Source organism: Sus scrofa, chromosome 16, assembly GCF_054392235.1.
Source record: "Sus scrofa isolate SSC_HxYL_T2T_F1_AM1 chromosome 16, Sscrofa_HxYL_maternal_Yorkshire_Landrace_v2.0, whole genome shotgun sequence".
NCBI lineage: Eukaryota > Metazoa > Chordata > Mammalia > Artiodactyla > Suidae > Sus > Sus scrofa.
In genome coordinates this window covers 54,067,312-54,094,055 of record NC_139398.1, presented here as the reverse complement: position 1 = coordinate 54,094,055, position 26,744 = coordinate 54,067,312, and the positions used below count along the sequence as shown (strand labels likewise).

At 35.1% G+C, this 26,744-nt stretch overlaps 1 protein-coding gene across 1 annotated transcript in view; it reads left to right on the top strand.

The window, feature by feature from the left end:
* Positions 1-26,744, top strand: part of LOC110257266 (uncharacterized) — an 826,705-nt gene that overhangs the window by 330,122 nt on the left and 469,839 nt on the right. The window contains exon 2 of the mRNA XM_085002418.1: positions 17,369-17,471. Within this exon, the coding sequence (XP_084858544.1) occupies positions 17,451-17,471 (21 nt within the window). The 5' untranslated portion in view covers positions 17,369-17,450. The remainder of the gene's footprint in view (positions 1-17,368; positions 17,472-26,744) is intronic.

Sequence of the window (26,744 nt, the reverse complement as noted above, 5' to 3'; positions counted from 1 at the left end):
GGTCACAGATGCAGCTTGGATCCAGTGTTTCTATGGCTGTGATGTAGGCCTCAGCTGCAGCTCTGACTCGAACCCAGCCTAGAGGCCTTCCATATGCTGTAGGTGCATCCCTAAAAAATAAACAAATAAGTAAAAATTTTATTAGAGTTGGTTTATAGTGCTGTGCATTTCTGCTGTAGAGCAAAGTAACCCAGTCATACATATATACATTCCCTTTCTTATGTTATCTTCCGTCATAGTCTATTACAAGAGGCTGGATATAGTTCCCTGTGCTATGCAGTAGGACCTCATTTCTTATTCTTTCTGAATGTAATAGTTTGCATCTCCTAACCCCGAACTCCAGGTCCATCCCACTCCTGCCCTCTTCTCCACAGTAACCACAAATCTGTCTCTATGTCTTTGAGTCTATTTCTGTCTTGTAGATTGGTTCATTTGTACCATATTTTAGATTCCATATATAAATGATATAATGTGGTATTTATCTCTCTTTCCGACTTAACTTCACCTGGTTTGATAAGCTCTAGTTGCCTCATGTTGTGGAAAATGATGTTATTTAAATCTTTTTTTATGGCTGAGTAGTATTTCTTCACATATATACGACACATCTGTTTAATCTATTCACCTGCTGATGAACATTAGGTTGTTTCCTTGTCTTGGCTATCATGAATCTTGCTGCTCTGAACACAGGAGTGCGTGTATCTTTTTGAATTATAGTTTTGTCCAGATAAATGCTCAGGAGTGGAATTAATGTGTGCAACTCTTAAAGCTTCTATTCATAAGTGACATGTATTTTATTTGGCCAAGGAATGTCACTTGTATTTTATTGGCCAAGGAATGTCACATAGCCACAGCTGAGTTCACAAGGGTGGTTAATTATTATCATGTGGCTGAAAGATAAGAGAAAACCAACTATTTGGCATAAAGTTTATACTTTACCTAACATGATTTGACAAGTCCTTTATGTTATGATACACAAAAAGTGTTGTCATATTCTTAAAAATTATACTAAAAAAGATATTATGCAATGATATATCAATATCATAGATTCAATATACCATCACATTGTAGACCCAAGAAAAGCAAGAAGAAAATCACCAATTCCATTATAATTCATTTTTGCTAAAATGGGCCTTATAACAGGTCATAGTAGGTGTCCTTAGATGAAAGTAGATATTTGGATGGTTACACATCCTTTCACACTAGCTGCCAGAGCAGTGTGCTTCAGAATTCAATTTAAGTTCTGTGCACAGCAAAAATGTTAAGAAATAAGTCATCTTTTAGTGATTTCAAGTAATAGAAAGTTATATGTAAGAAAAAAATATAACAAATTGTAAATGACCTTAACACTCTACCAAAGAAGAAAGTAATGTGCACTTAACACTGGGCATGGCAGGACACATGGAGTGAACAAGAAGAAAATCTTACCTTGAGGTCTGTAAAAGCATTCCCTGCTGTTCCCACCCTCAGCACCTCACCTGTTATCTGGCAATCAGGAGATTCCTTTTATGTAGAGCAATCAGCACTGCACAGTATTGGGATTTAAAAAGAAAGAAAATAGCATCCTCCATTTCCCAACTTGCATGTCAATTATCCCATTTTGTCAAAGCATAACAAAATGTTAATTATATCTGGATTCAGTGGAGTAAGCACTCACTGAAAGATAGGAATATAGGAATAATATTTGGGAAGGAGAAAAATGCGATGTTCTTGGCTGTCTAGGGCGAGCCCTGAAATCAACCCTGACAAAATAGAGCATGTTATCTGTCCTGCACATCTGTCAATCCAAAAATGGCACATAGAATATGCAGGGTCTCTCCCATAATCCCTCTTGGGCCAAATCATGCTGTCAGCAAGACCTCAGGTGTGTTTGTGGAAGAGGGAGGGATGAGCATGGGAAAAGAGTCAAGATGAAGGCACTTCATGAATGTTCGGTCAGTAAGTCAAAGGCATTGTATGGGTACTTAGATTCACCTTTCTGTATGGTTAAATTATAGCAGATCAATGCCAGTGCAGCCACTCTTTGGGTTTGGTCTTGCTTTCTGTTGTAATGTTTGAATCTATATTTGTCTTTGAAATCCAACAAGGTTTCTCAGGAGCATCATCAGCACAATGGTCTATACCTGAGAAGGCTCTAACAGCATCAGGCAGAAGTTGCTGCTTTTACTGAGTTGAAAACAGTAAGTTAGTTTGTTGCAGCATAGATAACTTTGCTAAAGAACATGTCTCGAGAGCTAAAATTGTAAGCAATTGTCAGGATAACTCGCAGATTCTCTAAGATACCCTTGAAAGTTTTCACACACAAAAAAGCTAAAATAATTTAATCTTCAAGACCCTTCAGACATCCAAAAGCAAATTTCCATAGCAAACAATTTAGCATATAATTGTGACCCAAGCTGCAAGATTACATTGAAAAGGCACATTAAGAATGTTGACTGAATTTAAACCTAACGTTTATTTTTCATATATTAGTTAAGATATTTCTGTTAATCCTCACCACATGCCTAGGAGGCTATGGGTTTTGCAGGAGACCAGCTATGAGCTAAACAGTTGAGGCAATGGATCTGAAGTCAGAGAGCCAGGCTATACTGCCATCTCAGCAAGTAACCATAGTGCACTTAGGCTCCAGGGATTTTTTTCCATTAAGCTAAACTTCCATTATCTCTGATACATAATACCAGTTTATTAATGTTGTTCCCATTCTAATTCTGTTTATGCAGTTCATGTAGGGAAGTTGAAGGGAAAAACACTACTCACCTTGTTCTGGCCTGATTTATTTTTGTTGAACATAGTTCTTATTTCCAAGGACGTTGGACTAATATACTGTCCACTAAATATATTTTATGAACACAAAACTCTCATTTCATTATAGCCTGAAGATACAGAAAACTAAGGAGAAGTATAGTAAAATGTCCTTTGAGTTTGCTGATGATTCAGTCATTTAACAAATATCTTCTGAACGCCTGCTGCAAGCACGCTCTCTTTTTAGGAGCAGGGGAATAAAAACACATCTGGGCACAGAAGACACAAAATCTCTCCAGCACTCATGTAACTTGATAATTGCTTATTCATTTTTACAAAATATTCATTGAGTACCATGTGAAGGATGATCTTGTAAATATATTCTGAGAAACCATACCTGTACAGTAAAGAGATTGATTAGAAGGCGTTGCCTTTAACATTGTGCCCTTGGCCAGCCTTATCAGCTAATACATTCCTCAGAAAAAAAAAAAAAAACAATATATTTAATAAAGTGTATAAATTATGGCCTACTTTATTAAACAGCTTCATGAACATGATTTAAGAAGAAATAACCATTCATAAAGAATATGTACATGGTGTATAATTCCATTCATATGAAGTTACAGAACAGGCAAACTATTCTATGGCAATACAGATCTGAAAAGTGATTTCCTCTCATGAGAAGTCTACTGACTAGAAGGCCTTAGGCAACTTTCTAGGTTATGGAAAGATGCTCTGATTTTTTTATCTGGATGGTGGGTACATGGGTGTATGAACATGTAAAAAGAAATAGAGCTATTCCCTTAAGATCTGTGTATTTCTCTGTATGTAAAATATACTTCAATAAAAAGGGGCACACTCCAACAAAACAAAGAGCAAGAGTCTTAATTTTCATAGCCAGTATCCTCCAAGATAAGTAAGTCAGCATTACTAAAGAGATTATATTGAGACTTCATACGGTTTAGTTTTTTTTTTTTTTTTCCAGAAAGAAGAAACTCTCTGTTCTGCTCCATTGGTCCCAAACTTGTCTGTTTTTATCATAAGCTGGAGTTTGATGCCTTCAGCTTTGTTCTCCTTTCTCAAGAATGCTTTAGCTGCTTGAGATTTTGTGGTCCTTATGAATTTTAGAATTATTTTGTTTACTTATTTTTATTGCAGTATAATAGACTTACAACAATATATTACTTTCAGGTGTACAACATAATAATTTGATATTTTTATACATTGGAAAAATAATTGCCATAAGTCTAATTAGCATCTGTCTCCACATAAAGTTATATCAGTATATTGACTATATTCCCTATGCTATACATTACATTCAAGTGACTATTTATCTTATAGCTGTAAGCTTATACCTCTTATCTCCCTCACTTATTTCATCCATTTCCCCATCACCCTCCCCCCCCGCTCCAGCAAGCACCTCCTTGTTCTCTGTATCCATAAGTCTGTTTACGTTTAGCTCTATTTCTTCATTTGTTTTGTTTCTTAGATCCTACGTGTAAGTCATAGTATACAGCATTTGGATTTCTCTAATTTACTTCACTTAGCATAATACCCTCTGGTTCCATCCATGTTATCACCAATGGCAAGGTTTCATTCTTTTTAATGGCTGACTAATGTATATATATTTGGCTTTTTTTTTTTTTTGATCCTTTTGTTTTTTAAGAGCTGCACCTGTGGCATATGGAGGTTCCCAGGCTAGGGGTCCAGTTGGAGCTGTAGCCACCAGCCCATGTCACAGCCACAGCAATGGTGGATCCTTAACCCACTGAGCAACGCCAAGGATAAAACCTGTGTCCTCAGGGATATTAATCGGGTTCATTAACCACTGAACCATGAAGGGTACTCCAAATATATATATGTGTGTGTGTGTGTGTGTGTGTGTGTGTGTGTGTGTGTGTGTGTGTATTTCACTTCTTTATCCATTTATCTATCTAATGGACATTTAGGTCTCTTCAATAGTTTGGCTGCTGTAAACAATGCTGCGATGAACATAAGGATACATATATCCTTTTGAATCAGTGTTTTTGTTTGCTTCAGAAAAATACCCAGAAGTGGAATTGGTAGATTTATTTTTAATTTTTTTGAGGAACCTTTATACTGCTTTCATAGTGGCCGTACAAATTTACATTCCCACCAACAATGTACGAGGGTTTCATTTCCTCCACATTCTTGCCACTTTTTTTTTAATAATAGCAATTTTGACAGGTGTGAGGTGTTATATCATTGTTTTTTTTTTGATTTGCATTTCCCTGTTGATTAGTGATGTTGCTCACCATTTCATCTGTCTGTTGGCCATCTGTGTGTTTTTTTTTTTTTTTTTTTGGAATAAGATCTATTCAGAATCCTCTGTCAATTTTTTAATCGGGTTGTTTGTTTTTTTGATGCTGAATTGTATGACTTCTTTGTAAATTTTAGATGTTAATCTGTTATCAGATAAATCACTTGTAAATATGTTCTCCAATTCAGTAAGTTAGCTTTTTTATTTGTTGATAGTTTCTTTCATTTTGCAAAATCTTTTAAGTTTGATATAGTCTCATTTGTTTATTTTGGCTTGTTTCCCTTCCCTGAGGAGGAATATCCAAAAAATTCCTATTAGAGCTGATGTTAAAAGGTGTACTGCTTATGTTTTTTCTTAGGAGTTTTATGGTTTCTCATCTTACATTTAAGCTTTCCTTCCATTTAGAGTTTATTTTTGTATGTGTGTGAAAAAGTAACACAGTTTGATTTTTTGCATGTGGCTGTTCAATTTTCTCAATACCATTTATTGAAAAGACTGTCTTTTCCTCATTGTATATTCATGCCTCATTTTCCATTGATTAATTGTCCATGCAAGAGTAAGATTATTCCCGAGCTCTATATTCTGTTCCACTGATCTATGAGTCTCTTTTTGTGCCAGTTCCATACTGTTTTGATGACCACAACTTTGTAGCATAGTTTGAAATCAGGGCACGTGATACTTCCCACTTTGTTCTTTATCAAAATTGTTTTGATTCTTCAGGGTCTTTAGTGTTTCTATACAAGTTTTATAATTATTTTTTCCTAGTTCTGTGAAAAACACCATTGGTTTTTTTTTTCCATTATTTCCCCAGTACTTTATTTTTTTTTTGTGTGCTGTGCAGAAATGTTACCCAGTTACCCATACATGTATACATTCTTTTTTATCATATTATCATAGTTCCTGGTGCTACACAGCAGGATCTCATTCCTAATCCATTACCAAGGGAAGAGTCTGCATCTACTAACTGCAGCCTCCCCACCCATCCCACTTCCTCCCCCTCCACCTTGGCAACCAGAGCTCTATTCTACAAGTCTATGATTTTCTTTTCTGTGGAAAGGTTCATTTATGCCATATATTAGATTCCAGATATAAGTGATACAATATGGTATTTGTCTTTCTCTCTCTGACTTACTTCATTCAGAATGAGAGTCTCTAGTTCCATCCATGTTGCTGCAAATGGCATGGTTTTGCTTTTTTTATGGCTGAATAGAATTCTATTTTGTATACATACAACATCTTCCTAATCCAATCATCTATTGATGGATATTTAGGTTGAATGCATGTATTGGCTATTGTGAATAGTGCTGCAATGAACATGCAGGTGCATGTGTCTTTTTCAAGGAATGTTTTGTCTGGATGTATGCCCAAGATTGGGATTTCTGGGTCATGTGGTAGTTCTATATATAGTTTTCTAAGGTACCTCCATACTGTTCTCCATAGTCATTGTACAAGCTTATATTCCCATCAACAGTGCAGGAGGGTTCCCTTTTCTTGACTCCTCCAGCATTGTCATTTGTGGACTTAATTAATGATGGCCATTCTGACTGGTGTGAGATGGTATCTTGTGGTAGTTTTGATTTGCATTTCTCTAATAATCAGGGATGTTGAGAGTTGTTTCAAGTGCTTATTGGCCATCTGTATATCTTCCTTGGAGAAATGTCTATTCAGGTCATTTGCCCATTTTTCCATTGGGTTGTTGGCTTTTTTGCTGTTGAGTTGTATAAGTTATTTGTATAATTTAGAGATTAAGCCCCTGTCAGTTGTATCATTTGACACTATTTTCTCCCATTCCTTAAGTTGTCTTTTTGTTTTCTTTTTGATTTCCTTTGATGTGCAAAAGCTTGTCAGTTTGATTAGGTCCCATTGGTTTATTTTTTCTTTTATTTATGTTGCTTTGCAAGAGTGACCTGAGAAAATATTCATACGGTTGATGTCAGACAATGTTTTGCTTATGTTCTCTTCCGTGAGTTTGAAAGTGTCTTGTCTTATATTTATGACATATATATATTATATTGGTTGGGTTGTTTCCATTTATTTTATGCTTGAGTACTTTTCAGGTTTTGTGAATGTAATATTTGGTTTTGATTTGTGGTTGCCCTGTTTTTTAAGTATGTTAACCCCTTCCTATATCTGCTTGCTTTAGCCTGATAGTCATATAGGCTCAAACACATCATTAAAATAAAAAAACATCTATATTTTCTTACTTTACTTCTACACATTCTATGATTTTGATGTCTGTTTTTTTAAAAAAATCTTCATGTTTAGATCTGTATGTTGGCTTATTTAAGAGACTCTACAATTGTGGTTTCCTCCATCCTAATTCTTCTTCTTTTTTTTTTTTATTTAGAGAAGTCCTTTCAGTATTTCTTTTAGAAAGAGTTTAGTATTGCTGTACTCTTTTAGCTTTTGTTTATTGGAGAAATTCTCTATTTCCCCTTCTAATTTAAATGATATTCTTGCTGGATAGAGTATTCTAGGTTGCAATTTTTTTCCTTTCAGCACTTTAAATACATCTTTACTCCCTTCTGGCCTGCAGTGTTTCTGTAGAGAAATCAGCTGATAGCCTTATGGGGGTTCCCTTATAATTAGTGTTTTGCTCTTCTCTTACTGCCTTTAGAATCCTCTCTTTAGCTTTAACTTTTGCCATTTTTATTATACTATGTCTTGGTGTGGGCCTGTTTGGGTTCAACTTGTTTGGGGCCCTCTGTACTTCCTGTATCTTGATATCAGTATCCTTCAGATTGGAAAGTTTTCAGCCATAATTTCTTCAAAGATATTTTCAATCCCCCTTTCTTTTTCTTCTCCTTCTGGAATTTCTATTATGCATAGATTGTCCCACTTTATATTATCCCATAGGTCTCATATTGCTTTTGTGTTTTTTCCATTTGGTTTTCTGTCTGCTGTCCTGATTGTGTGATTTCCATTATTCTATCTTTCACTAATTCCTTCCTCTGCATTATTCATTCTGGTCTTTATTGCCTTTAGCTCAGTTTATATCTCTGCAAATGAATTTTCTAGTTTTTCTTGGCTCCTCCTTATATTTTCTAGTTCCTTTCTTAAGGAATCTTCACTGCTGTTCATATCCTCTCTTAATTCCTTCAGTATTTTCACTGTCTCCCTTTTGTACTCAAAGTGTGTCAGACTGCAGAGGTCTGTTTCATTGTTGACTGCTTTAGGTAAATTCTCCTGTTGCTTTAACTGGGAATTGTTTCTGAGCTTCTTCAACTTGCTTGTGCTTTCCTTTTTCTGTGAGTTTGGGGAAGCCAAACTGTAGTCTTGTAAGGCTACTTCTATGCAAGAATACCCCTTTTTATTCTTGGGGGGGTTAGTATTTATTTTTGGTTTGGAAGTTTGAATATTTGCTATCTCTTTCTACAGTGTGAGCAGGCTGTTATCCCAGGATGCTCAGTGTATTTTCAGGCAGCAGGAGGCAATGGGTAGGACCAGTAGTCAGTGTCTGGTCATTGGGCTCTCAACAGCAGCAAGGACTTGCAGGAAGGTGACACAGGCTAATCCTAGTTGCAGGGCCCTGGGAAGTGGTAATAAGCTCTAGGCAGATCTTCAAGGTGAACAGAGCAATTGGCAGTAGCAGCAGTAGGGTGCGTGAGTTTCCAGGGGAGTGAGAGCAACAACAACAGCTTGTGTTCAATTGCAATGCCCTCCTCCTAGATGATTGGAACCACAAGTGGTGCCTGTTCAGGGACCTCTCTTGGGAGTGGGACATAACTGTCTCTAGAGTCAGTGATAACTGTGGTGGTTTTCCCCCACCATATGTTGACCATGCATGAAGCCACCCATCTCACTTAGCCCACATAAGAGGTGCTGTTCAGGCTACTCCTAGTTGCAAGATCCTAGGAAGTGACAGAAATCAAGCATGTGGGTACTGCCCAGAGCATTTGGCACTGGCAGCAGCAGGGCAGGTCTATTCCCAGGGGTGTGAGAGCACCAACAGGTGGTGTTTGGTCACAGTGCCCTCCTCTGTGGTGCCTTTGAGGTGAATGGGGCTGCAAGTGGTGTCTGTTCACCTACCCCTGGTGATGGCGAGCCACTTCCACCTCTAGAGCCAGAGATAACTGTAGTGGTTTGCCCCCACCTCCTGTGGACCATGCCAGAGGCACCTCGTCCTGCTCAGCCCCATAGGAGGTGCCACACAAGCTGCTCCTTGTTGCAGGTTCCTGGGAAGGGATGGTGATCAGGCATCTGGGCACTGCCCTAAGTGTTTGGCAGTGACAGCAGCAGGGAGCGTGTGATCCCAGCAGAGCAAGAGCAACAACAGGTGGTGGTCCATCAAAATGTCCTTCTCTGTGGTGCCCTCTGAGATGTGTGCGGCTGCAAGTGATTTTTTTTCAGGTGATGGTGGACCCCACCCACCTCTGGAATCAGGGATAACTGTGGCGGTTTGCCCCTGCCACCTGCAGACCACGCAAGAAGCACCCTGTTACACTTAGCCCACACAGGAGGTGCTGCACCAGATGCTCCTAGTTGTAGGGTCTTGGGAAGGGACAGTGACCAAGTGTCTGTGTGCCACCCAGAGCTTTTAGCAGTTGTAGCTACAGAGTGGGTGTGTTCCCAGGAACATGAAAGCAACAGCGTATGGTGCTGTGTTGCAGTGCCCTCTTTTTTTCTTTTTTTGACAACCCCTGAGGTAACTGGGGTCACAGGTGTGGCCCACTCACAGGCCCCCAGTGGTGGCAAGCTGCACCTCCTTCTGGCCTCTGAGACGACCAGTGCACTCTGCCCCTACCACCTGTAGATTGTGCAAGAGGCACCACATTGCACTTAGCCCCCTGATGTCAGCCCACACAAGAGGTGCTTGGCCACCAGTAGCCTGCACACAAATCACCCAATCTCCCCTAAAGGAACAAGAGGTTTCTCACTGCCCATAAGCCTGTGCCAGAGCTGTCCTGCCCTCTGAGAGCCCATGGGCATGTGCACCCTCAGGTGCAGGGAGTTTCCTATGGCAGTCTGTCTCTCCTCCTCTTCCCCTACTCAACAATGACGCCTTGCCTCTCCTGTGGGTCTGGACCTTCTCCTGGGTTCCCTCTGCCATGGTGTTCCCCTCCTGAGCCCATGGTGTATGGCTCCCCCACCTGTGGTGCAGTGCATCTTAGCTCCTTAGGCTGTCTCTTCACCACCAAGCCCAGTCCTTTCCCCTGGACTAACCTCCAGAGCCTGAGTCTCAGCGCCCAGCCCCCACCTGAGTGTCTCAGGCTATTGCATCTGGGGCCAGTAGTTCAAATGATCTGTACAGCTCTCACTCTGTTTTGCTGTTCTCAGTCCAGCTGCTGCGCTTTCCTCAGAGACTTTGAGGTCCCTCTGACTCAGCTGTGATCTTTCCATTGGTTAGGTGGCTTCCCAGGATGTGGGTTCCTTTTCTCATTCACAGCTCCCTTTTGGGAATGCTAGTCCTGTCCTGATTCCTTTTATCTCTCTCTCTTTTTTTCTTTTGTTCTACCCAGTTATGTCCAGAGTTTTTGCCCTTTTTGGAGGTTTATGTCCTTCCACCAGCATTCAGTTAATGTTCTTTCTGAGTTGTTTTACATGTAGATGTGTTGTTTTTTTGTTTTGTTTTGTTTTGTTTTGTTTTTTTGATGTGTTTGTAGGAGAAGATGAACAGGACCTCTTACTCCTCTGCCATCTTGCTCCACCCCTGCCATTGGTATCTGATAGAGATTGCATTGAATCTGTAGAGTGCCTTGGGGAATATGGTCATTTCAACAATGTGAGTCTTCTAATCCATGAGCATAGTACCTTCCCATTTCTTTTTGTCATCTCCAACTTCCTTTATCAATGTGTTATAATTACTTGAGTATAAGTCTTTTACCTACTGGGTTAGATTCAGTCCTAAGTGTTTTATTCTTTTTGATGCAAATGTGAGTGAATGGTTTTCTTGATTTCTCTTTCTGATAATTCATTGCTAGTGCTTAAAAACACAACAGATTTCTGTATTTTAATTTTACATCCTGCAACTTTATTGAATTCACTTATTCATAGTTGGTATCTTTAGGATTTACCCTATATAGTATAATGTCAATTGCAGACAGTGACAGTTTTTCTTTTTGAATTTAGATATCATTTACTTCTTTTTTTTACTTGATTACAGTGGAACATAATCAAAAGGCCAGAAATTTGGTCAGCTAACATTTGAGAAGGGAGATAAGAATATATAACAGGTAAAGGATAGTCTTCTTAACAAATAGTGTTGGAAAAACTAGATATTCACATGCAATACAATGCCTATTTTAAATAACTAACAAAAATTAACTCAAAATGGCTAAAGACTTAAACCATAACACTCTTAGAAGGTAACATGAGGAAAAAGCTTCTTGGCATTGGTTTGGCAATAGTTTTTTTTTTTTTTTAATTTTTTATTTGTTTTTTATGGCCACACCTACAGAATATGGAAGTTCCTAGGCTGTGGGTTGAATCAGAGCTACAGCTGCAGACTTATGCCACAGCCACAGTAACGCTGGATAGGAGCTACATCTGCAAACTTGCAGGACTGTCAGATCCTTAACCCACTGAATGAGGCCAGGTATCAAACTGTATCCTCACAGATGCTTTGTCAGATTCTTAACCTGCTGAGCCACAGTGGGGACTCCAGTAATTTTTTTAGATATGAAACTCAAAGCAAAACAATAAACAAAAATTAAAATGCAATTACATCAAATTCAAAAGTTTCTGCATAATAAAGGAAATCATCAATAAAATGAAAAGGCAACATACAAAATAGGAGAAAATATTTACTAACTATATATCTGATAATGGATTAATATCTAAAATATACAGAGATCTCATAAAACACTATAGCATAAAAAAAAAGGCACCAACAGGCATATGAAAAATATTCAAAAATAACTTATCCTCAGAGAAATGAAAGTCAAAACTAGGATGAGATAGCATCTATTACCTCTTAGAATGCCTATTACCAAAAAGGCAGAAGTTTACAAATTCTGGTGAGGATGTTGAGGAAAGAGAAATCTTTATTTGGTTTGCAGCAATATAAATTGTCACAGTCGCTATGGGAAACAGTATGGAGGCTCCTCAAAAAATTAATAGTAGAACTATTATATGACCCAGCAATTGCTCTTCTGAAAATATATCTGAAGGAAAATAAATCACTGTCTCAAAGAGCTATCTGCAAACCATGTTCCCTGCAGCATTATTTACAATAACCAAGACATGGAATAAACCTAAATGTTCATATACTAATGAGAGAATAAAGAAAATTTGGTATATATCTGCAGTGGAATAGCATACCGCCCTAGACAAGAAGAAAATATTGCAATTTGCAACAACATAGTAAAGCTGGAGGGCATTATGATAAGTGAAAAAAGTAGAGAAAGACATATACGTTATCTCACTTATTTGTGGAATCTTAAAAAGAACTTGTAGAAGCAGAGTAGTTTGGTGGTTGCCAATGGCAGAGGGTGGGTGGAGGGAATGAGTGAAGGTGGTCAAAGTGTAGAAACTTCAAGTTATAAGATGAATAATTTCTGATGTTGTGTTATGCAGCTGATGACCATAGTTTACAATACGATAGTTTATTGTATTCTTGAACTTTGCTGTCAAGGTAGAGCTTATAAGATCTTGCTACATTCAAAATATTGTATCTATGAGAGTTTTGGATGTGTTAACTAACCTTATTATGGTAATCATTTCCCAGTGTATACATACAGTTGATCCTTGGACAATGTGTGGGTTAGGGAGATGCCCAGTCAAAAATCCACATATAACTTTATAGTTAGCCCTTCTACCTGTAGTTATGCATCCTTGAATTCAACCAACTGCAGATTGTATAGTCTGTAGTATGTATTCATAGAAAAAAAATTGCATATAAGTAAATGGATCCGTGCAGTTCGAACCTGAGTTGTTCAAGGGCCAATGGGCAAAACCATCACATTGTTCGCCTTAAATTTATGCACATTTTATATGTCAGTTACATTTCAATACTAGTGAAGAAATAAAATTTTAAAAGGAAAGTAGTAGAAGTATTTATCTATTGCCTCAACATAAACTTATTTTCCAACTGCAGAGTAACAAAACCTACTTTTCTCTGTGCCTTCTTAGCCTACATTTCTTAGAAAGGAGTACTTTTATTTTGGATAAAACTCTTTATGACTTTCAGAATTACTTAATTATAGGAGTCTTAACCAAAAGCAAACCGTAATTAGGTAGAAATATGAATACTATGACAATTCCTGTACAAAGAAATTTTTTAAATTCTACCTGACTTTAAGATTAGTTACCTTTTTAAGCTTAATTTATATAAGCTAAAATTGGTTGACAACATCTAAGATAGTATTATTACAAATAATTTTTTCAAATATTCTTTCTGGATAAATCTATCCCTACCTAGGTATGTGATATTTTTGATTTATTGTTAAGTAGTATTTTTTTCTCATTTATCTGTTAACAGTAGAAATTGCATCTACTTCTATAAATTCACATATTCTAGACATTTCCAATGTATGAAATCATTCAATAAATGGTCTTTTGTGATAGACTTCTTTTACTCGTCATAACGTTCCCAGGGTTCACCCATATTGCAGCATGTAGCATTAATACATTGCTTGTAATTGCTGAGCAATATTTCCTTATATAAATGTGCCACATTTTATTTTTACATTCACCAGCTGTGTATTTAATTAGTTTCCACTTTTGGATATGAACAGCATTACTCTGAACATCTGTAGACAAGTTTTTGTGTGGACATATTTTCATTTCTCTTTGTTGTGTATCTAGGGGAAGAATTGCTGGGTTACTTTATAACTCTGTTTAATCTTTTGATGAGCTGTCAGATTGCTTTTTAAAGTGGCTTCACCGTTTAAAATTCCCCACCAGTTTATGAGGCTTTCAATTTCTCTATACCTTTGTCAAAAGATGTTATTATTTGTCTTTTTTATAATCATCATTCAAGTTGGTATGAGGTGGTATCTTACTGTAATTTCTTCATAGAGGATATATTCATGTACTTACTGCCATTTTTACATATATTTGGAAAAACATTTATTCAGAGTGTGTGTCCATTTTTAATTATTTTTGTATTACTGAGCTATATGAGTTCTCTATATCTTCTGAATACCACATTCTTATCAGATACATGATTTTAAAAAAATTTTCTCCCATTCTTTAAGTTATAATTTCACTCTCTTAATGGTGTCCTTTTTTTGAGTCTTTAGAATTTATTTATTTGTATTATAGTTGATTTACAAAAGAAAATAAAAAAATAAAATATTCTTTCTACAAGAGTTTTCATAAGAATAACATAAATTTCTCTTTTGAAAATGGTACTTTTGTGAAATGTACTTTCATATACTTCACTTTGTTTTCTTAATTTTCATAATAACTCTGAACTAAGATGGACAAAACCACTTTCTTTATTAAGAAATTACCAACCTGTACTGTTTTATTTAGTTTAGGGATCCGATGTAAAGTTCTTGGTTAAAAAAAGTTAAAGGAGACTTCTATAAATACTTTATAGCCTATGTAAGGATATTAACAATACAGGTCATTTTTGTACCTTTAAAATCCAGAAATCCAAGATTAGGAGATATAATATGCATTATTAACTTTAGGCAATTATTGGTAATTCCATTGAGAAATCTAGTTTCATTTGAAAAAATTCAATCAGTCTGTGAATAATGCGTTGCAAGTCAAAACCTTTAAAATAAAACTTCACTCTAATATGGCTTAATTTATTTTGATCCAGAGTTGAAAAAGGATGCAAAAGTAGAAATTCAAAAGCGTATGCAATCAAATAGTTTGGATGAAATGCTCTTGGTTTTTGCTAGTGATTTGCAAATATTCAAGATTTGCAAGATAAACATTTTAAACAAAATTACAAAAAAACTGAGGCTCTGTGATACTGTGAGACGTTTATTGTAAACATGGAATACATGGCAACTGTCATTGCACAAAAATCAAAACAAATTATTTTGTAAAGAATGAAAGAAATAAATACATCGAATACTAGAAAATCTTTCCAAAATAAAAATTCCTCCCCAATATACTTATATGGGAAAAAAGGACAGGATTGAATTCCATGATGTAGTAAGGGTTAAACATATAGATAATGTCAGATTAAATAAAATCTCTCACATTGAGGGATTTCATTTTGTTTTGGTTTTGTGATGCTTTAAAATTCCCAGATTGAAAAACGAGTGGTTAGTAGGCTTTATTTTTCTATTTGCAATCTCATATTTGGCACTAAATAAATATCATATATAACTGGATTTTTTAAAAAGCTATGACTTTAAAAATGACAAGGCTTCTTAAATTAGAACATTTTTCAAATTTATCTGAGAGGTACAAGTGAATATACTATTTCATAGAGTTGAAATATGTGCATTTATATTTTTTCATGTCTGCTTCAAAGGCAGTGTCTATTTCAAAGTTTATTTCCCTGGCAGGTGTTGCTTCAGATATTTTAACTTTTTTTTTTTTTAAACTACACTGTGGTTAGAAAATATGTTACTTCTTTTTTTCTTTACATTTTAGTTTTTTCTATTATGGTTTATTTACAACATTCTGTCAATTTCTGCTTTACATCAAAGTAAACCAATATATTTCATTTGAAATTAACTCTCTCCTAATCAAACCTCTATTAACATAGACGTATCATAAAAGTCAGAAATGCATAAGATCAGCAATATGCTGCTATATATAGTTCCATATAGTCTCTCCCAAGCTGGTTTTGTCTTAGGGTGTAAGCTTATGGAAATCAGGTGTTATATTTCTCTTAGCCACCCTGTTTCTATCATGGTGTTAAAAACATCAGTGTCCAAAATATTTCCTGAATTATAAACTCTCTTAGAGAAAGCTGCCTTCTTTTAATTCTGTTGTTATTTTTATGACTTCAACTTTTTTTTTTTTTTTTCTTTTTAGGGATGCATCTGCTGCATATGGAAGTACCCACGTTAGAGGTCAAATTGGAGCTGCAGCTGCCAGCCTACAACACAGCCACAGGAATGCCAGATCCGAGCCACATCTGTGACCTACACAGCAGCTCACATCAATGCCAGATCCTTAATTTACTGAGCAGGGCCAGAGATTGAATACACATCCTCATACATACTAGTCATGTTTGTTACTGCTGAGCCACAGCAGAAACTCTGAGTTCAACTATTTTAGATACCTCGTGTAAATGTAATCATGAGGTATGTGTTCTTTTGTGACTGTTTTTTTTTAACATAGCATAGTGTCCTCAAAATTCATTTATGTTGTTACATGTAACAAAATTTGATTCTTTTTAAAAGCTGAATAATATGTCGCTATATGGGTACAAGGGAAGTTATCCATTCGTCTGTTAAGGGATGTTTAAATTTTTTCCCTATCTTGGCTATTATGAATAATACTTTAACGAACATAGGAATTCGTCTATCTGTTTGGGATCCTGAGGTCAATTATTTTGGATACATACCCAGTGAAAGTGCTGAATCATATGCTAATTCTGTTTTTAATTTTTTGATGAATAGTCACAATGTTTTTCATAGCAGGTAAACCATTTTATATTTCCACCAACAGTGTGCAGGTGCTCTTTTTGTTCCATATTCTTGCCAACACTTGTTATCTTTTGACTCGATAATATCCAAAATAATAAGTATGTGGTAATATCTCACTGTGGTTTTGATTTGCATTTCCTGATAATTAGTGATGTTGAGTATCTTTTCACATACATGTTGGCTATTTGCATGTCTTCTTTGGAGAAGATCCTTTGCTCATTTTAAAAAATCACATCATTAGTTTTTTTGCTCCTGAGTTGCATGAGTTCCTCATATATTTTGGATATTAACCTCATATATTTTGGATATATATAATAAATATATATATATATTTACCACACATATATATTAACCTCTCATCACATAGAGTTTCGGTTGATTTTTGTGTATGGTAAAAGATGAGGGGCTAACTTCATCCTTTTGTTTGTGGCTATCTAGTGTTCCCAGTATCACTTATTGAAGAGACTATCCTTTTCCATTGTGTATTCTTGGCACCCTTATTGAAGGTCAAAAGACCATGTCAACATATGGTTTTCAAACATCTCCTCCTGTTTGTTTCATAGGTTGTCTTTTCCCTCTGCCAATTGCTTCCTTTGCTGTGTAGAAGACTTTGAATTTGGTGCCGTCATATTTCCATGTTTCTCTTTTGTTGCTTTTATTTTTTTGTATCATATCCAAGAAATCATTATCAAGCCCAATGGCATAAAGATTTTCTCCTATCTTTTCTTATAGGAGTTTTAGTTTCAGGTGTTTTAAGTCTTAGGTCTAGATCAAGTTTTAGTTGATTTTTGTGTATGGTAAAAGTTAAGGGTTTAATTTCATCTTTGTGTTTGTGTCTATCTAGTTTTCCCAGTACCGCTTTTTAAGGAGACTCTCCTTTTCCCATGGTGTGTTCTTGGCATTCTTGTTGAAGATTAAATGACCATATGTGCATGGGCTTATTTGAGGTAAATGACCATATGTGCATGGGTTTATTTGGGGGCTCCCTGTTTGGTTCCATTGTCTGTCTTTATATTAGTACCTTACTCTTTTGTCTACTGTAGTTTGTAATTTTAAAGTATGATGCCTCCAGAAGTTTGATGCTTCCAACTTTGTTTTTTCTCCATATTGCTTTGACTAGTGTAAGTATTTGTCATCCCATATGAATTTTAGGATTTTTTCTGTTTTTGTGAAAAACATCATTATAATTTTCTTTCCTTTTTTTTTTTTTTTCGGTCTTTTTAGGGCTGCACCCACAGCATATGGAAATTCCCAGGCTAGGGGTTGAATCAGAGCTGCAGCTGCTGGCATACACCACAGCCACAGCATCGTCAGATCTGAGCCATGTCTATGATCTACACCACAGCTCAGGGCAATGCCAGATCCTTAACCCACTGAGTGGAGTCAGAGATCAAACCAGCATCCTCATGGGTAGTAATTGGGTTCGTTACCATAGAGCCACAATGAGAACTCCAAAAATGTCATTAGCAATTTGATAAAGAGTCCATTAACCTGGATATCACTTTGGGTTTATGGGCATTGGAACAATATTAATTCTTATAATCCATGAACATGAGATGCCTTTCCATTTATCCGTTTTTAATTTCTTTCATTAATGTTTTATAGTTTTCAGTATACACATCTTTTGACTTACTGGTTAAGTTCATTTCTAAGGATTTTGTAGTTTTGGATGTTGTTGTATGAAATTGTTTTCTTGATTTCCTTTTCAAATAGTTTGTTGTTAGTGAATAGAAATACAACTGATTTTTGAATGTTGAATTACATTCTGAAACCTTACTTGATCCCTTGATTAATTTTTTGTGGAGTTTCCAGTGTTTGCTATACATAGTAGTATGTCAACTGAAAAGAGATAATTTTACATATTCCTTTCTGATTCATTTGATTTTTTATTTTTCTTTCAGCAAAACTTCCAGTATTATTTAGAATATAAGTGATAAAAGTGGGCTTTCTTGTTTTATTCTTGATATTAGAAAAACACTTTCAGGTTTTTACTGTTGGATATGATGTTAGCTTTGGGCTTTATATATATATTACCTTTATTATGTTGAAGTACATTCCTTTCATACCTAGTGTGTTGAGAGTTTTTGCTGTGAAAGGTTGTTTGAATTTTGTCAAGTGCATCTATTGAGATGATTATGTGGTGGTTTTTGTTTTTTGTGTTTTATCATATTAATTGATTTGTATGTATTGAATAATCCTTGCATCCCAAGGATAAATTCTACTTGGTCATTGTGCATGATCATTTTAATATGCTCTTGAAATCATTTTACTACTATATTGTTTAGGATTTTTGCATCTCTGTACATCAAGGATATTTGGACATTTTAAAACCAGAAATTTCATTTCATCCTTCTAATGAAATGATACACCATTCATTCATTCAATAAACATGTATTAAGTCTCAGTAATATTCCTTAATTAAAAGTGACCGTGGTGAATCCACTATTTTCACCTCAACTTAATAGCCTTTTTAGTTAAGAATGCAAATAGAAACGCTAATTATTTTCTTTACCCTCTTATCCTCTACAATCCTAAGAAAAGGTATGAAAATCAGTTATCAAAACTTCTTTTGGGAGTTCCTATTGTGGCACAGCAGAAAAAAATTGGACTAGTTCCCATGAGGATGCTGCTTCACTCCCTGGCCTCGCTCAGTGGGTCGGGAATCCATCGTTCCCCTCAGCTCTGGTGTAGATCACAAATGCAGCTTGGATCCCCTATTGCGGAGGCTGTGGCATATGCTGGCAGCTATAGCTCCAATTCTACCCCTAGCCTGGGAACTTCCATATACTGCTATTGCGGCCCTAAAAGTAAAAAAAAAAAAAACCTTCTTTTACCTAGAATTTATATCATAAACGTTTGATTTATTTGCTGGCTACTTTGACTTTTACAATGGCAAAACTCTTAACATTGAGCAACATTTCATACAATAAATGTATTAGCCATAGTCATTAAAATAAAAATCAATAATGTGAAACACATTTTGATATATAGTAACTTGATAGTGGACAAAAAATCTTTTCAAATGTATTCATTTAAATGAAGATTGACACTAATGTCAGTCTACAACAAATGCAGTAGGTACAACTTTTAGGGTAAATCTTCAGGAAAAACAAACTTCAAAGTTTATCTTGATACCAGTAATAAGCAGCTTTTTAAATCTAGCAAAATATGGAAATATAATTGAAATTATCTTTCCCACTATTTTTATTCCATTAATAGCTTTTATTTCTTTCATAGTACTTATTATTATTATACTTTTTATTATATATTTATTCCAGAATATGACTTCCCAGAGGATAGACTTTAAATTTTTATTGCTAAGTGCTCAATTTCCTAGATAATGTCTCATGTGTAGCAAGTGATCAATAAATATTTGCTGAATATGTTCAAGGAGTTCCTGTCATGGCATAGCAGAAATGAATCCAAATAGGAACCATGAGGTTGTGGGTTTGATCTCTGGCCTTGCTTAGTGGGTTAAGGATCTTGCATTGCCTGAGCTGTGGTATAGGTCCCAGATGCAGCTCGGATCCTGAGTCGCTTTGGTATAGGCCGGCAACTGTAGCTCCGATTAGACCCCTAGCCTGGGAACCTCCATATGCCATGGGTGTGGCCCTAAAAAGCTGAATAAATATAAATATAAATAAATTTTTTTTAAAAATAAAAATTTTAAAAAAGAATATATTTAATAAATATAATGATGTAAAAATAGTTGAGAATATAAGATTAATCCTTTTATAATTCTGACATGGAAGTCAAAATGAGAATATTAAGTATATCTCTTTAGAGTCTAAGCATTTCTATATATATATATAAAACATATACACACAACCCAAGATAGCATTCTGAAGTATACTTTATGTTTTACTATCATCACATCAGAGTTCGATTGAAAATGAAGCTTATTAAGACCATAGACTTGACCAAGCACCACATTTACATAGTTTATAGAAGAGATACATTTACATAGTTTATAGAAGCAACATAGCCTGAGTTTTTCACAACAAAACAATACTTCTGGTTTTTCCATCACTTGGGACACATTTGGTAACAAGTGATGAAGCTTGAGTGGGGACACACCTTAGCTCAGATGAATCTTTAACCCTAGGATCTCTTTCCTTCTACACCTAGAATACTGCACAGTGCTCTCACATGATGACTGGTTTAGCCATGTATTCATCTCAGAGGTTTGTGACTAGCTCCCCCTTTGTGTTACAGCTACATCCCATAAATACCATTTATTCATTACTTAATAAATAATCTCAACAATATGCAACAGGTATTTGATCTTCTTTACAGTCCTTGTTTAAGTTTGCATTTAGCATGGTTTTGGCATTAATATTTTTGTAACCATCCTTTAGTAAATGTTGAAATGAAGATTCAAGCAAGATTCAAATCTCTAGCATTCCCTGTATTTAGAGAAAAGTTATAGAACTAGATGTGAAGGCTTTCTTTTCAGACTTACAGTTATAAAAATTGGAAGATTTTTTTTAGGTGCTGTATAAACATTGAAATTTTAATATTTCTAAGACTAAATAGAAAACCATACTTTTAAACTAAATTTTTAAACTGGGGCTACTATTAAATTTTTTAATACATGTAATAGCTAAAAAATATTTTAAAAATAAAACCTAAAGTACAATTCTAATGCCCAATATTTCATAAGAAAAAGTAATATAAGAATATGTGAGAACAAAAATTAACGGAAACTTTTTAATATACTTTAAACAAATTTCAGTAGTAAGAAAAAGAAATAATGGGAGATATACAACAAATCAGAGTGCAATGTTATTAAAAACAGTGAGTAACAAAGTATAAGAGAAAAAGCTAAGACACAGGGAGGAATATTTATATTCCAGATAACTCAGGAATTGAAAGAAACTATACTTCATAGCCCTTGTGAGGCTATTAATCACATGGATACCATTATTTTAACTGATAGCTGAAAGAGAAATTCATATATAATGATGTGGATACATTTATCTAGATAGCTTAAATGTTGATTTAAAAACTCTTGATAAATGAAAGGGAAATTGAAATTGAAGTGAAAATTATAAAGAATAGAGAATCTGTGAAGGGCTTTATAAAATGACTTGAATTAGTGTAATATCATAAGAAAAAGTTTCTGCAGTTTTTACAGAAAAAGGGTAAAATTAAAGGAGTATAACTAGATTTGATCTATAATCTTTCTCTAATATGCTATTCATATTCATACGAATTCATTTTTATTACTTACCTCAAAAGTCTGTACTCCTCTGAGAACTTTCATTTTATTCCTAATTGTATGTTATCATAAAGATAAAGATAACCTGTTATATTTAAAAAGTCTAGCACTTTTTTCCACTTCTTAAAAAACATACATGTTCTCTATATGGTCTGTTCAGTGGAAGAGGACAATATTAAAAAATATTATTCAGAATGACTTCTGTCCTCCATGGTATGTACTATTGTTCCACCTACCTTTCCCTTTACTGTCCTAAATTTGTCCTGAATTCATTCTGAATTGATCTCTGTGAACATAAACTTTTACATGAGCTCCTAAGAATTTGTCTGATCTTGACAGACAATAAACAAAATACAAAGAAGGAAAAGACTTCCACATATCTACAATTTCTCCACAATTATTATTATTTTTTTACCATTAAGATGTTGACTACATGGGACATAAGGAAAATAGTTAAATAACTTAGAAAACATAATAGGCATACCATCATATTCCCAACCACATGAATAAGCAACTTTCCAAAATCATTTGAGCAAAATTTAATAGGAAATAAATGAAATCTTCTAGAAAATCAGTAGACATTGTAATTGCTGAAGCAAAGAGAAGGAAATTCCAAAAATACAGAATTTTACTGCAGCGTGATTTCTTGTCTTATAGAAAGTTAAATGTATCTTCTTACTGGATAGCATTTAAGAAATGCTCACAAGCATGCTAAAAGCAAGTATAACAATAGGAAGTAACTAATTGTATATTAGAATTACATATGAGGGATCTATAATCTTTCTCTAATATGAAAAGAAAGAATGGTCACATTAATTTCCATTTATTATGAAGAATAAATTTGCATTAATAATCACAAGAGCTATCATATACTAAGCAGATATTCTTTGCTACACATGGTATTAGGAATTTTGCAGACTTGTATCAAATTTTAAGAAAATTCTCTAAAATATAAATTAGTATCTCTATATTCTAGATGAGAAAAAGAAATAGCCAAAGTAATATGCCCTGGGAAGTATCTTTGTGGAGCAGTGAGTTAAGGATCCCACCTTGCCAACAGCTGTGACGTAGGCTGCAACTAAGGCACAAGTTTGATCCCTGGCTTAGGAACTTTCACATGTTGCAGGTACAGCCAAGTGACATGCCCTGAATCAAGTGATTAGAAATGGACACAGTCAGAATTTGTTTGGATTCTATATGATTAAGGCTTTCTCCATTGCATCACAGAAGCTTTTGTTCATTAAGAATCAACAGAACCATTCTACTATAAAAGATTCTCATGCAGTGTTTATTGTGCCTATTCTTAGAGATGTAACAAACTATCCTTGGGAACATATTTTTAGTGAGAAGTTTAAAGTGAAGAACAACTCTATCAGTGTAATTTTATTTTGTCTGCATTCCCTTTGGGTCTGTTTAGGTAAAGGCAATCTCTCCTGTTTCTTTGGCATGTTTTGGTATAAATCAAGTTTTGTAAACATTGGAATATGGGGTAAGGAACTAGATTTATCCTCTAAATTGAAATAACTTTTAAAAATGAAACAATATGTAAAAACAACAGCTACTAAGCACTGTATAACAGGAAACAAAAAATAGAAGTTGCCAAGAAATAGAAAATAAACTGTTGGCATAGATGTTTCCCATAATTTAATATTTGAAGAGAGTGCCAATCACAGAGAAGGGAAGAGGAACCCACATATAACCAAAAGGATTCCCTAAATTAATGGAGTAGAATCTGGGAGTTCAAGGCAGATAGAGTTCACAGGGCAGGGTACCAAGAAGGAGAGATTTGCGGAGAGAGAACATTCTGGAGAGCAGAAGTCTTAGAGAGTCCCCTGAAGTAGTCAGCTGAGTTATGCTCAGTATATGAAAGCCCATGGATAGCAACAACAGAAAATTTCATAAAACATAGAACATAGAGTGAGGCACTAAGAAGAGTTTTGCCTCACAAGAGGCAAAATTAACCAAAGAATACATGCTGCTCTAGTTTGGCTTACAACATTACATGCTGCTCTAGTTTCTGAAAGGATGAAAGTATTTTCAAATAAGTATATTCCAGAAAAAAATCCAAGAGTAAGAATAGAAACAGAAAATATTCGGGACCCAATAAGCTAAATGTAACAATCCGTATCCTCAAATAAGAAGTAATCAGGCATCCAAAGAATAAGAAAATATCACCCAAATATATTTTAAAAATCAATTCAAACTGATACAGAAATGATATAGATAATGGCATTTGGAGATTAGACATTTAAAAATTGAGCAAATTAAGTAGACATTGCATACATTAAAAAGACAAAAATTGAACTTCTAGAGATGGAAACTATCATGTCTAAGATGGGAGTAACAGCAAAGTCTATATCACAGAAGAAAATACTACTTACTGGACTTGAGGACATAACAGTAGAAGCTATTCAAAATAAAATATGGAGAAAAATACGTAAAATTAAGAGATTAAAGTGAGTTGTGAGTCAACTTCCAGTAGACTAGTATCAATGTAACTGAAATTCTCAAGGAGAGAAGGGGAAAAATTAAATAACAATGGCCAAATGTTTCTGTATTAAATGAGAATCATGACTCCAGAGATCTAAGCAGCTTAGTAAAACCCAACCAAGATTAATAAAAATATACCAAGATATAATACTTTATATTTTGCTTTTTTTTAGGGCTGCACCTGTGGCATATGGAAGTTCCCAGGCTAGCAGTCAAATTGGAGCTGCAGCTGCAGGCCTACACAACAGCCACAGTAGTGCCAGATCCAACCCATGTCTGTGACCTACACCACAGCTCAGGGCAACACCGCATCCTTAATGCACTGAGTGAGGCCAGGGACCAAACCCAAATCCTCATGAATACTAGTCAGGTTTCTTACCACTGAGCCACAATGGGAACTCTGTAATACAACTTCTTAAATATAGTAAGAATTATCTCAAAAGAAGACAAAGAAAAACAGTATAGAATATATAGAGAAGCAAGTATAAATTAATACAGATCTCTTCTGAAACAATGCAAACTAGAAGATAATGGAGCAACATCTTGAAGGAAGGAAAGAAGAAAGAAATTGTTTTCCTAGGATCCATTATCCAATGAAATTTAAAAATAAAATAATTGAATTCATACAAAGTATGCTTTCTCCAAATAAGGATATCAAACTAGAAATCAATAGCAGAGAAACAGTAAAATATCCAAACCTTTGGAAGGTAAAAAACATACTTCTAAATAATTCATGGGAGAAAAAGAATGTCTCAGAGGTGATAAAAATTATATGGAACTGAATAAAAAATAAAATACAAAATTTCAAAGTCTTCTGGACACAGAGCAATACTTAGAGGGAAAATTATTGCTTTTATTTCGTATATTAAAAATAGAGGGAGTTCCCGTCGTGGCGCAGTGGTTAACGAATCCGACTAGGAACCATGAGGTTGCGGGTTCGATCCCTGCCCTTGCTCAGTGGGTTAACGATCCGGCGTTGCCGTGAGCTGTGGTGTAGGTTGCAGACGCGGCTCGGATCTGGCGTTGCTGTGGCTCTGGCGTAGGCCGGTGGCTACAGCTCCGATTCAACCCCTAGCCTGGGAACCTCCATATGCCGCGGGAGCAGCCCAAGAAATAGCATCATCAACAACAACAAAGGACAAAAAGACAAAAAAAAAAAAGGAAAAAAATCTGAAGTCAATATTCTAAGCTCCTACCTCAAGAAATAAGAAAAAAATAAACTAAAAGGAAGTAGAAGTAATAAGAGTGGAGATCAATTATATTCAAAATAGAAAACATAGACAAAAATTCAAACCAGAAGCTATCATTTAAAAAGGTCTGTAAGGTTCACAGTTTTAGTAATTAACAAATTTAAAGAAAGGGCAAAAGCACGAATTACCAATACCCGGCAATACTGGGAATTAAGGGAAAGTGTATCACTACAAACTTTATTGCCATTGAAAAGATAAGTGAATGCTACTAACATCTTCATGCCCATAATCCAACAGTGTAAATGAAATGGATGAATTCCTACAAAAGTGCAAAATCCAAAACACAGAAGAATTGCATAATCTGAACAGTTTTCTATGAAGTAAATGAATTGATATTTAAACCTTTCCGACAAAGTAAACTTCAGACACAGATGGCTTCACTGAGGATTCAACCAAACTTTGAAAAAGGAAATAATACTTATTCTATAAAAACTCTCCCAGAGTTGTTCCCTTGTGTCACAGTGGGTTAGGTGTCTGGCAAATTAAAAATAATTAATACAAATCTTTCTCAATTTCTTCCAAAAACTGAAGAGGAAGAAATACTTCCAAATTCATTTTGTGAGACCAGCATTACCTTGATGTGATAACTATCAGGAACACTACAAGAAAAGGAAGTTATAAACAAATATCCCTAGTGAAAATAGGTGCAAAAATTCTCAAAATATTAGCAAATTGAATTCAAGAACACATTAAAAGGATCATACACCATGACCAGGTAGATTTTTTTTTCCCTTGGATGCAAGGATGATTCAGCATACACAGATCTATAAATGTGACATATTGTATTAACAAATGAAGCATTAAAATCATTATCATCTTAATAGATGAAATCATTTGATAAAATTCAGCCATCCATTCATGATAAAAGCTCTCTATAAATTAGGCATAAAGGAATGTACCTCAATATAATAAGCCTATGTATGACAAGTTCACAGGTGACATCACACTTAAAAGTATATTAAAAAATGAAAGCTTTGTCTCTAACATCAGGAACAAGGCAAGGATATTCACTTTTGCCACGTCTTTTCACCATCATACAAGATGTCCTACCTAGAGCATTAAGGCAAGGAAAAGAGTAAAGTTGTCCAAATTAGAGAAGAAGAAATAAAATTGCCTTATTTGCAGACATGTTTATACATAGAAAACACTTAAGACTCCATACACACATACAACTACTACCACTAATACAGTTTTCATAAAGGTGCATAATACAAAATCAACAGTATAGAAATAAGTTGTGCTTATATACACTAAAGAAA